Raw genomic sequence first — 12,406 nt, forward strand, 5'->3', positions numbered from 1 at the left:
TTAATCATTAGTTATTATTAATCTCTGGCAGCCTTCCACAGCGTGTCTTTATCTCGTCTTCCTTCCCTCACCCCCAAATGGTAGTCTCTTGCTGAGCCTGGCTCTGCTGGAGGTTTCTTCTTGTTCAAAGCAAGTTTTTTCTCCCCACTGTCACCAAAGCATTGCTCAAAGGGGTTTTCTCTGTGTTATTGTAGGTAGGGCTGGGCCATATCATACCGTTCATGGTAATACCGGTATAATGTTGGGCAACGACAAGAAAATGAAATATCGCGATAGAATATGGGTAAAACGCACATGCGCAGTGCCTTTGTTTTCATACGCACATAGAGAAAAAGGCACGGCGGCGACGGTTATGCTGAGGATATGTCGGCCAATTTCCACTGGAAATGCCTTTTGGTTAAACTGTCAGCAAGGAATTTGCATTTGCACTGTTACATTTTTATATAACTTTGTCTAGTGTCAATTATATCGTCAGTTATATCGTTACCGCAAATTTTCAAATGTATATCGTGATAAATATTTTTGGTCATATCGCCCTGCTCTAATTGTAGGGTCTTTGACTTACAATATAAAGCGCCTTGAGGGGGCTGTTGTGATTTGGTGCTATATAACTGAATTGATAAAACTGAACTGAACTGAAACAAGTGTGCATTATGGTGAAAAAATGAATTTGATTTAAAAGGTGATTCCAGTGCTCAGTTATACAAAAATAACTATGTAGTCATTTACCAAGAGGTAAAATTAAATACTTAACAAATGCTATTAAATCAGAAATACTAAAATAAAAAGATAACATGCACATTTTCATTCCCTTAGCCTAACACACGACATCATTAATATTCGACATGGCCCTATTGTGCTCTCATGCTACGTAAACTATGTGAACACTGGCTGACGCAAAGCTCCTCTCAGAGAACTCAAGGTCTAATCCTCAGACAGAGCTGGCGGTCAGCTGCCCGTCCAAATACATAACAATCACCATTACAGCTACACATTTGTCTGCACTTGACTAGACAATAATGCCTCTCTCAGAACACAATCATCAAGTTACACTCTCTACCTCTTTGAGTTGCAGCACAGTCCTAACTATGTCAGAGAGGTTGGGAGGTGAGAGTGCTGTGGAGAGGAGGGAGCGGGGATCTCCCATGTCCAGCAGCTTCACTTTCAACAAGACAGTGGAGAGCGGAGCAAGCTGAGGAAATGGAAAATAGTAGAGCACAGATCGGTTTTCAGAAGTAAGGTCTGAACTGCATTAAAAACTGGTCACTGGCACAGTCCCTTACCAGCATCTCGGGAATCATGTAGTCTGGGATTTCCTTTTCCCAAAACTCTTTGGTAACAAGTCTGTAACAGTAGCCCTTTGACACTCGACCTGCCCGACCTGTCAGGAAACAAACATTGAGTTAAAGGCAGAAGTGATAGTAAGCACTTAAAAGGTCTAAAATGGTCGTACCTCTGCGTTGGTTGCAGCTGGTTTTGGAGGCCCAGGTGAGATGCAGAGACTCGTAATGGGTATCCGGGTCACACACCAATTGGCGAACCAGGCAGAAGTCAATAACTGTCATTAAAAAAAAATGCTAATACAAATTAACTTAAAACAAATACATAAATAGATCTCAGAGAACAAACCACTTAAAACCACATGGGAGCACGATGTGGGCAGTTCTCTTGTAAGTCATGAGTGGAAATCACATTGAGCAAAAACCTTTTCACATAAGCTGAATATTTTTTACATCAACTATTTTACACCAGAGCACCATAGGAGAAATGATTCAACGCAAATCTTTGCTCTAGATGCAAGACAGACAAAGTGACCTAATTCATGTAATATGGAAATAAACATTAACTAACACATGTTGTCAGATTTTAGGAGATGACATAGTGCAGTTATTTGTTTTTCTATATTTATTCATTGTTGTTTACCTTACTAATTGTATTGTTCTCTCTGATGTTGGCAGCGACACGACCATTAATTTTGATATGGCCTTTGTCTGGTAGTAGGTGCAGGTGGGACTGCTACTTGGGAATTATTTCTTGTATCTTGCTCTTATTTTCTGTCTTATTTAACTTCCTTTTTTCCTTACAACATTATTGATATCTGTATGCCTTAATTCTCAGTTTCTTGTAAATAGATGATGAAAGAAGAGTGACAATAGATGAAGTCAAATTTTTTAAAAATTTAAAACTGAAAAAACCCACCATATTTGACATCTGGAACAGTCACTGAACTCTCTGCAATGTTGGTGGAAAGGATCACCTGTGAGGATTAGAAGATAATTGGTATAGCAGGCACTGACAGCACATGCAAAAAGTTACGATCAACAGCTTTTACCTTCCTGTATCCAGGAACAGGAAAGAGGAACACGCCGTTCTGCTCCTCCAGTGTCACTGAGGAGTGAAGAGGATAAACCTGCAATCTGAAAAAGCAGCATGCTCAGTTTGAACTTAATGTTAAAGTACTACTCATTTACCTTTACTGATCTGCTACTTCTGCACCTTCCCCACTATCTACAGAGATTGGATACTTTCTACCACTGTGTATCACGTTCATTGTGCATATTCACTTTGTGTTTCACTATGGGAGATACAACCTACTCCCAAATTGTGTCAACCCTGAGCCAGAGATGACTGTGCAGCATCCAGCCTGCGAAAATGCACAAACATGTGTGGCATAGCTTAGTTTGCTGCTGCACAAATATTCTGGACCGACATACCTCTGAACAAAGCTCAGGATATCAAGGTCAAGGTAACTTTATTTATACCCATAGGCAAGGTAAATTTGCTTTACAGAAAAATGATAGCATTTGGCATCCCTTAAAAAAAACACACATACCTAATAAAGATATAAACCTCACTGTAGCACATATATAGTAATTTAATATTTCGAATCAAAAACAAAAACAGTTCTTATTTAATTCAGTGACAGCAACGGGGACAAAGCTATTTTCATAACGCTTTGTCCTGCATCTCGGAAATAGAAACCTCCGTCCCGAGGAAAGAAGCTGAAATTCACCCCTTAGAGCAGTGGTTCCCAAACTTTTTTTGCTGGGCCCCCCTTTGTTTTACAGAAAAATGTTCGCGCCCCCCCCCCTGCGCGCGCACACACACATGCACGCACTAACACATCCTCCAACCACACACACCCATATTTTGCTCAATTGCGGTTTATTTCACACCTCAAACATTTAGTGAACAATTAAGCAAATACAAGTAATCTGCAGGTAGTAATAAAATAAACTACTAACTCTTTTACGCTACGTCCGCACCTACACGGGTATTTTTGAAAACGCAGCTGTTTCGTCCACGTAAACGGCGTTTCAAATCACCGAAAACTGAGATTTTTTAAAACTCCTTTTTTGCGTTTACGTGTGGACGAGGAATACAGAGTTCGTCACGCAACGTCAAAGGTATGTGCCTCTTTTCACGTAGGCTGTGCGCCACGTTATTGTTTACATGAGAGGAATTGCAGAATGGCAGATAGAGACAAAATACTGTTAATCTGACTATCTTCGGGTTTTACACGCAGTTACTGTCCCTCCATTTACAAAGGCAGAGGCGTCACGGTGTCATTATTTTACATGTAGTTGTTTTTTCCTGTGTAATAATATTCAACATTGCTATCAATACATTTTTCAAAAAAAATGCCTCTCTGTGCAAAAAGGGTTCAAAAACATAAACAACTGTGGGAGACGGTTTGTCCGTGATTTGAACCGGGGGGACAAATCGTGGCAGGATGAGCCTGATATTATTCGTATCCCACTGTAACTTTACTGTATAAAGAGCTAACATCTCCACAATGTCAGGAGTAGTTAGTCATTACAACAAGTGTTTGTGAACTAAAAATCAAGAATGTGGGATACTGTTTGTCCGTGATTTGAACAGCCCAGCGCTGCTCCCAATGAAGGGAAAACCAATTCTGCAGGGAGACCTACCTCCGCACTTGTGCAGGTGAAGCCAAAGGAAAGATATGCTTCATCATATTTTCTAGTCTTTGGCTTGGAAGGAAGTTGGTTTGGAAACATATTCAGCGATGCTTCATCTCCTGCTTTGCGTTTGTGTGGGCGCCCGTGCTAGCTTATTTTATTATTTTACATTTACAATTTTTTTCCCTGGGGACCCTGTGATGCCCCATTGAAGAGCCGTAGGCTGTGGATCTCTTAAGATCTCACTGTTGGGTTTGTAAGGCCGTGTTACTCCTAAATTTCTATCTTGTTCAAAGAGAAGATATAAAACAAAGTTCTAAGCTAATCGACCTTAGTGTTCTCCTTTTTAAAAAGAATCGATAAGAGAATCGATAAAGAATCGAATCGTTAAACAGAATCAAAAGTAGAATCGGAATCATGAAAATCTTATCAATACCCATCCCTAGCGACCACTAATATTATCAGGACCCTGGCTCTTGTTCACATTAACTGTATGAAAGGCCTTTTTGACATCGCTGAGTTCAATGATAAAGTGCTGAGTATCTCTCAGTTTCTGTTTCAGTTCCAAAATATCCTCTAAGAACTAAAACGAGCATAAAACATACTTAAAGCATTTGCAAAATCTCTGTCTGGATTAAAACCATCTAAAATGACCTGACTGCTGCTCTGGGGATTTTGAAACCCTGCTATGGTTTTCATACAAGTCCAGGCAGACCCAAAATTTTTTGCAGCAAATTTGCTTTCAAGAAGGTTTTTGTAGCTCTGTTTTTCTTTCAAGATCTCGATTTTCATTTCCTTGGTGGCTGTCTGAAAATCAGTAACAGCTCCCTCTTTAAAGGCCTGTCTCTTTTTACTTAAACAGGATTTGACGCTTTTGGTGACCCATGGCTTATTGTTAGTATATACTTTAACGCGCTTACGGGGTATAATCATATCTTTACAAAATACTGCATAAGAGCTAGTAACGTCCACCAAAGCGTCAAGATCATCTCCACAAGACTGAATAAAAACTTCCCAATCTGTACACTTAAAACATTCCTGCAAGGTAAGCACAGATTCTTCTGACCATATGTCAACATCCTTAGTCTTTGTCTTCTCTCGTCTTAAGACAGTTTTATATATGGGCAGAAGATGCACACAGTTATGGTCAGAAGATCCCAGAGGAGGAAGCGGGAGGGATTTATAAGCATTCTTCACCGATCCGTAACAAAGGTCCAACATTTTATCCCGTCTGGTAGGACAGGATACATATGGATACAGATTGCCCAAAGTTGATTTAAGAGAGACATGGTTAAAGTCCCCCATTATAAAGTTTGGGGCATCAGGAGAGAGCGTCTGCAGCTTCTGCACTACGTCTGAGATGATGCTGCAGGTTGAGGCGGGGTGAGCCCTCGGGTGAATGTAAACTACGGTAATAAAAAGTTGTGGAAACTCACGAGGGAGATAAAAAAGGGAGGGAGGGAGATAAAAAAGGGCGCAGTGACACGGATAAAAGTTCAACATCTGGTGTACAAATACACTCTCTAACAGTCACAGCGCTACAGTAACGTTTGTTCACTACAAGCATACTCCCCCTCCTTGGGATTTCCCTGTTATCCCAGCGAAAAGGAGCTCCAAAACCGTCAATTGAAAAATCGGTGTCCTGGTCCAGCTCTATCAGCCATGTCTCGGAAAAAGCCATTACACAGCTGTCCCTGAAGTCTTTCTGGAACCTGACGTTTCCCTGGAGTTCATCCAGCTTGTTCCTAAGAGACTGAACATTTCCAAGGCAGGGTAAACCGACTGACCTCCTCAGATGCAAATTTACACCTCCATGTCTCCCTCTTTTCTTCTTCCTCTTCTCACTTGTTCTGTTAGAGAGTCTATGTATAAAATCCGGCATACATGAGGTGAGGTCCTTACCATCATACGGTAAGTTAAGTTGTAACAGCTTGTCGCGGGAGTAAACAATCCTCAGCTGACTCACGGCAGGGCTCGCAAAATCGCTAGCCCGACGTCCCGGAGCTAGCGATATCTTCGGTCGGGCGACCAAAATCTATCTCAGCCCTGCCCATCGGGCTATATGATAACCCGACGGGTTACTGCTTTCTTCCATTTGCGCAACATCTCTAAAATTAGAAATATCCTGTCTCAGAGTGACGCTGAAAAACTAGTTCATGCATTTATTACTTCCAGGCTGGACGACTGTAATTCATTATTATCAGGATGTCCTAAAAACTCGCTGAAAAGCCTTCAGTTAATCCAAAACGCTGCAGCAAGAGTCCTGACAGGGACTAGAAAGAGAGCAGATTTCTCCTGTTTTGGCTTCCCTTCATTGGCTTCCTGTTAAATCCAGAATTGAATTCAAAATCCTGCTCCTCACATACAAGGTCTTAAATTAGGCCCCATCTTATCTTAATGACCTTGTAGTACCATATCACCCTATTAGAGCACTTCGCTCTCGCTCTGCAGGCCTACTTGTTGTTCCTAGAGTATTTAAAAGTAGAATGGGAGGCAGAGCCTTCAGTTTTCAGGCCCCTCTTCTGTGGAACCAGCTTCCAGTTTGGATTCGGGAGACAGACACTATCTCTACTTTCAAGATTAGGCTTCAAACTTTCCTTTTTGCTGAAGCATATAGTTAGGGCTGGACCAGGTGACCCTGAATCCTCCCTTAGTTATGCTGCAATAGACGTAGGCTGCCGGGGGATTCCCATGATGCAGTTTTTCCTTTCCAGTCACCTTTCTCACTCACTATGTGTTAATAGATTTGTTATTAACCTCTGTCTCTCGTCCACAGCATGTCTTTCATCCTGTTTTCCTTCTCTCACCCCAACCGGTCACAGCAGTTGGCCCCGCCCCTCCCTGAGCCTCGTTCTGCCGGAGGTTTCTTCCTGTTAAAAGGGAGTTTTTCCTTCCCACTGTCGCCAAAGTGCTTGCTCATAGGGGGTCATATGATTGTTGGGTTTTTCTCTTTATCTACTGTACAATATAAAGGGCCTTGAGGCGACTTTTGTTGTGATTTGGCGCTACATAAATAAAACTGAATTGGATTGAACTGTAACTCCCTAACTTGCTTGACTGGGTTAGTCCAAACGGCAGAGCAGGAAGCACAAGTAAGAGAAACTTCAGCCCCACTACTTCACTAAGCTCAAAGGGGTTGAGAGAGGGGGCACTGATAGACAACTCTTCTAATGGAACCAGTGGTCTACAGTCTGTGAGCTTATGATGCAAGCCCCTCATGAAACAACATACCAGAAGGTGCTGTCCAGCAGGTTTATCAGTAAACCCCACACTGCATGCTGAAACAGCAAGGAGGAAGCCCTTTTATTCTAAATCGTCCTAGTGGTGCTCAGAGGGAGGCCTGCAGCATTCTTTCCTTTCATGGGTATGCCTGGCTAACCCTAGGGAGGATCAGGTTGAGAAGCAGGAAAGCGTGGAAGCATTTGCATGTACAGTGACACATTTACATCATGAGAGGGCGAAAACAGCAGGCACTGAGATATACGATACAAATCAGCCTTATCTCAGCCACCTTATCTCAGTTCCAAGTCCTGCAGGTGAAATCTCCAAACAGCTGGATCCCCTTGGACAAAAGATGCCCTCCTCGTTCAGAATTCCTGTTGCGAGTTGACTAAAGGGACAACAATCTGGTGTTGCTGAACACAGTTGTTTCTTTGGCTAGCCCGTGAAGCTGTGGTGAAAGAGCACTGCCCTGTCAGCTGAAATAAGTAATTATCCATGTAGTTTTCACTAAACATGTTACCCACAGAGAAATGGCCAAAAAAAAGGTTGTATTGCTAAGCAGATGCATTGCATTGCTTGCAGCTTGAGCACATTTATGTGAGCCGCAGCGAGCCTCTGGGAGCAAACAACAGTCACCAACCTGCCATTATAGTAGTCGCACCCCACAGCGTCGTATGTAGACAGTGGTGTGTCTGTGTTAAGGAGTTTACTGACAGTACTGCATACTTGTATATCCTTTAATAACAAAATGTAGTGAGGCAATCTGTCTTATGCAGCACATGTATGTTTGAGGAAACAGAAATCAACCTGTAGTATGACCTGTACAGTGATGGTAGACATTACATTAAGCAACTCTGATCACGTGTACAATTCTCAGCAGGTAAATGCATTTGCTCACCTTTTGTGAACCAGCTTGGTCAAGGCCTCCTGCATGTAGCTTATCTCATGTATGCCAGGGAGGAAAACCAAAACACTTCCTCTCTCTGACAAAGTCATGCCTCCCTCTTTCTCGGCTTTGCTGCTCACACAAAAATACATGTATGCATATTCAGTTAACAAACAATTAAATCCTTGCCTATTTACATGTTCAAGCAGTTCTAAAAGGTACAATACTTTGGCCTTACCTGGAATTTTTGCCCTCCATTTCATCAAAGCTCTGGATGAGACTGATGGCAAGACTGTACATATCTGCTGAGATGTATGGGTCGCCTGGATGTGCTGATTCAGTCTAAAACAGACACAAAATTCAGATACAATAGATTTGGCTTCAAGGCAGAGAACTGTACCAGCAGCAACCATTTACTCTCTCAACTACCTACCCTATACGGAGACAGGTGGTGGAAGTCATCCAGGTAGAAATCTTCAGTGGCATAGGATGCCCCTTCCACTTCAAACACATAGGCTGGGTTCAGTTTGCCACGAATAGGAGTGGCAAAGTAGTCAGCAAACTGCTTGCAGTTAATGGTGGCTGACATAAGGATTATCTAAAACAAAGACAGACTCTTGTGAGTGAGAGTACAAGTGACTAAGCATGAGGAAGATGAAGGAAGTTTTTTAGCCGGACCCAACAGTTACCTTGATGTGGTAAGAGTTGGAACGGAGGAGTTTTCTCAAAACTAGCAGGAGAAAGTCCATTTCTGATGTGCGCTCATGAACCTTGGACAAAGGCAGAGTTGTTAAAAGGTTACATTTTGAACATTCAAGAATAGGATTAAATTATTCTTAAGCTTATAACAGTACCTTTCGTGGCAGAAAACTAGAAATGACTTTGGATTTAAGTATTATAAATGGTAGACAAAGACAAAGAAGAGTTGTTGCAAGAGCTGAACACTGGCATTTACTCTCCAAGTCTGATCATTTTTAGGACTGAACGCCGGTGAAGAACACTCCAACATGCTGGTCCAAAGTCTCACACAATTTTCAACTTGATTTAGATTTGGAGGCTGTGAGGCCACATCACTTTGATACTTATCAAATCATTCAGTTATCCCTTGCACCCTATGGGTGGGGGGGCATTGTCCTGGAAGAATCCACTCTCATCAGAATAGAAATGTTCTGATGAACAACTTGATATTGATTTGTAGTCACCCTTTATTCTAGTGACACAAGTGTCCAAGGCAATTAACTGCAGGGACCAAGTGGTAAGGTACTTTTTTTTGACTATTTCACCTGTCTGTCATCAGATTTAATATTTGTACTTCCCCCAAAATAACTAAAAAAAGGAAATAAACACAAATTCCCCCTTTTTTTGGCAGTAGCTAACAGAGAAACATATATAAACATGAAAAATTTGACATCTGGTTTATGCACCTCATCCACAAAAATGTGGGAGAATTCAGTGAGGGACTTGGCCTGAACCAGTTTTTGCAGCAGCACTCCTGTAGTCATGTAGATTAGTCGGGTATGCTCAGTTGCCATCTTCTCCAGGCCAATCTGAACAAATATATACAGAGTTGCATTCACAAACTTGTCAATTAAATACATATTTGCATTTTCATAAAAATCCACAGGGAACGTAGTTGATTTGTTGTTTGCTAACTGGAAAAGTCTATAAAGGCACCTTCATGACAGGGCCTAAAATCTCTGGAAGGCATCCATTTGTTCTCGTCTTTTGCTTTTTCAGGTTTTTTCTTACTTTTATTTAACCTTCATTTATACAGGTAGTTCCATTGAGACTCAATGTCTCATTTACAAGAGAGACCTGTTCCAGACAAACATTAAAATTACAACAATAAAAGAAACAACAGCTTAATTTGTGTAATGTACACAGTCATATCAAAGACAAGAACAACTTCCCAGTGATGATTTCACAAAAACGTTTGTATGTCTTTTGAAGTCTGCAAGTAAAATCAATTGAGAGAGACTCAAATCCATCTGTAATGTATTCCATGACGATGGGGCAGAAAAAGAAGAATGCCTTTTACCCAAGCTCTATATGAACTGATGAAACTTGAAAAATCCTGTCATCTGCAAATATCAACTTGCAGATAATCTTTTTATACCATCTGCAATTTGATTTCTTTAGAATTTAAGGTTTTGTACTGTTTTGCTGCATTATAGCACTACTTGGATTTATTGAGCTCCAAAAAACACAACAAGGTTACTTTTTACTGCCTCAGGAAGGAACAGCAGAGGCCACAGAGGAAGTACACTTCCTCTGCTGTAGCTTTAGGCTTAAACTTTTCCAGGGTTTTAAAAACTGATGTCTGCAATGCCAAAACGACTATTTGTGGTTCTGACTGGAGAAAACATCAGTGAACCTCAATAAAATCGATTGCGTATCCATGTTACACTTTTTGCTTTGCCAACTTGCAGCTAAACAAATATATAGATATAACTCTCCCCTATTTTACATGTTATAATGGAAATTATACCATAATGTTTAGTTTCTGTTGCATAAGCTAAGAATTTTTTCTCCTTCTAAAACTGACTATTTATCATTGCTCCCACTGTCAGTGACATCATCCTTAACTCCAGAGGTCTGCATCAAGCGGAGGAGACAACAGTTATTATTAGACACACAGTTTCAAAGCTCTGCACAACACAGTCAGACATCCTAGCAACAAAGCATACAAGAGCTTGTTAACACATGCATGCAAACACTCTGAAGTTGTGAGAAAGATAATAATGAATGCTCTTTGTCTAAAGTTTGAATCAATATGGGTCATTGTATCTTGGTTTTCTACTACTGCTACATGATCGAAGAGCAGTGTATGCAGTTTAAGAAAATCATATTCTATCCTAATACTGCACCAACCTGATATCCCACCAGACTACCCAGGGTACACTTCCGCTGTTTGGCAACCCATCGAGCAATACTGGTGGCTCCAATTTTACGTGGTTGGGTGACTACAATGTTGCATGAGGCATTTTTCTCATTGTAATAGTCCAGAATGTACTGTGGCAGCTGGGTGGTCTTGCCACTGCCTGTGGCTCCTCGAATGATCACTACAGAGTTGTTTTCTATGAGGGAAATCAGCTGGAAACAACCGCAAACAGACACACACATAAAAAACACAAAAGGACACGTGCACAGTTAAAAAGAAAGGCATTTGATTAAAAAAAAAAAAAAAAAAAAAAAAAAAGAAGGACATTTAGCTACTAACCCATATCATCGAAAAAACAAATGAAATTTGGAGAAAAAGTTATGAAATTGTTGGGCAGATGGATGTGGTAAGCTGATTTATGGCCTAAATTTTAGACTTTATAATCTGCATTAAGAAAGTCCATCTTAAATGACAGCATTATCTCCTAAAACACACACACACTACTCTGTATTAGTCAACAAATAATAATAGACTAGGGAATTTGAAGTTAGCTGTTGTCCATCAGCATCAAATAACTTTGTTGTAATGTTCATCTTGAGCAAACAGCAAAATCTTAAGTGCTCAAGTGTCCTGGGGACATAAAAAAAATTTCAGTAAAAATGACGAACAGAACCTCGGGATAATGAAAGTGCACTACAGGACCATCAAGCTAAGTCAATCTCTTACCTCCTGTCTGTTTTTGGCTATGGGCAAGTCTGGATACTTATAGCTTGTGAGTGGAGGAGGATTAGCATAACCTAGTGAAAAGAAAAGTTGCAGGAGTAAAAGGAAAAATAAAGTTTTAAACTGATTAAGAATTAAGCTTTCTGTATATCCCAAAATACACAACCTAGGCTCAGAAAGGCTATGACAAAATTAGTACTTACGCACTGCAGGTTCTGGTTTTTGCAGCCTCTCTCCATCAGAGTTCACAGGTTTTGGGCTGCCATGCTCAAGAATCTTTGCTGGACTGTAAGAAAACCAAATCTGAGAATTACAAACAAATCTAATGCAGTAACACCAAAACTGTACAAGATACGATTAGCTGTTTTGGACTAAAAGACTTTAACGTTTAAGCTTTCAGTTTCGACCTTTATACCGCAATTTCCTCACAACGCAAAGACAAATATATGTACTGGTAAAAACAAGACAAGTTAGAAGCCAGGATTTATCAAAATTAGCAATATTATATGAAAATCAGTTTCCTTTGAGTGTAAGAATTAATTTCAGATCATTACAGGAACTGTGAGGTTGAATATAATGCTAGACGGTTGTAGCATTTTTCTCAACATCAACAAAGATAAAAAAACAAAATGAACAGGAAAATGCTCCCCTTCTTTATACGTGGTAATCCATGTACAAAACCCAATTTTTTTTAAAGAAAAGAGCTTAAGTATGGCAATAAAAGAAAAAAAGGGGGCTGTATAACCAAACATAAGTCAACATCAGTTAGTC

At 40.5% G+C, this 12,406-nt stretch overlaps 1 protein-coding gene across 1 annotated transcript in view; it reads right to left on the reverse strand.

Moving 5' to 3' along the window:
* Window positions 1-12,406, reverse strand: part of tdrd9 (tudor domain containing 9) — a 38,553-nt gene that overhangs the window by 18,110 nt on the left and 8,037 nt on the right. Inside the window, exons 2-14 of the mRNA XM_040041296.1 lie at window positions 11,839-11,921; window positions 11,639-11,709; window positions 10,903-11,124; window positions 9,456-9,578; window positions 8,721-8,801; window positions 8,465-8,629; window positions 8,270-8,373; window positions 8,044-8,163; window positions 2,333-2,417; window positions 2,200-2,257; window positions 1,454-1,558; window positions 1,284-1,381; window positions 1,061-1,192 (exon numbers count right to left, since the gene is read on the reverse strand). Of these exons, the coding sequence (XP_039897230.1) occupies window positions 1,061-1,192; window positions 1,284-1,381; window positions 1,454-1,558; window positions 2,200-2,257; window positions 2,333-2,417; window positions 8,044-8,163; window positions 8,270-8,373; window positions 8,465-8,629; window positions 8,721-8,801; window positions 9,456-9,578; window positions 10,903-11,124; window positions 11,639-11,709; window positions 11,839-11,921 (1,447 nt within the window). The remainder of the gene's footprint in view (window positions 1-1,060; window positions 1,193-1,283; window positions 1,382-1,453; window positions 1,559-2,199; window positions 2,258-2,332; window positions 2,418-8,043; window positions 8,164-8,269; window positions 8,374-8,464; window positions 8,630-8,720; window positions 8,802-9,455; window positions 9,579-10,902; window positions 11,125-11,638; window positions 11,710-11,838; window positions 11,922-12,406) is intronic.

The sequence above is a fragment of the Simochromis diagramma genome, unplaced genomic scaffold, assembly GCF_900408965.1.
Source record: "Simochromis diagramma unplaced genomic scaffold, fSimDia1.1 OVJJ01000304.1, whole genome shotgun sequence".
Lineage (NCBI taxonomy): Eukaryota > Metazoa > Chordata > Actinopteri > Cichliformes > Cichlidae > Simochromis > Simochromis diagramma.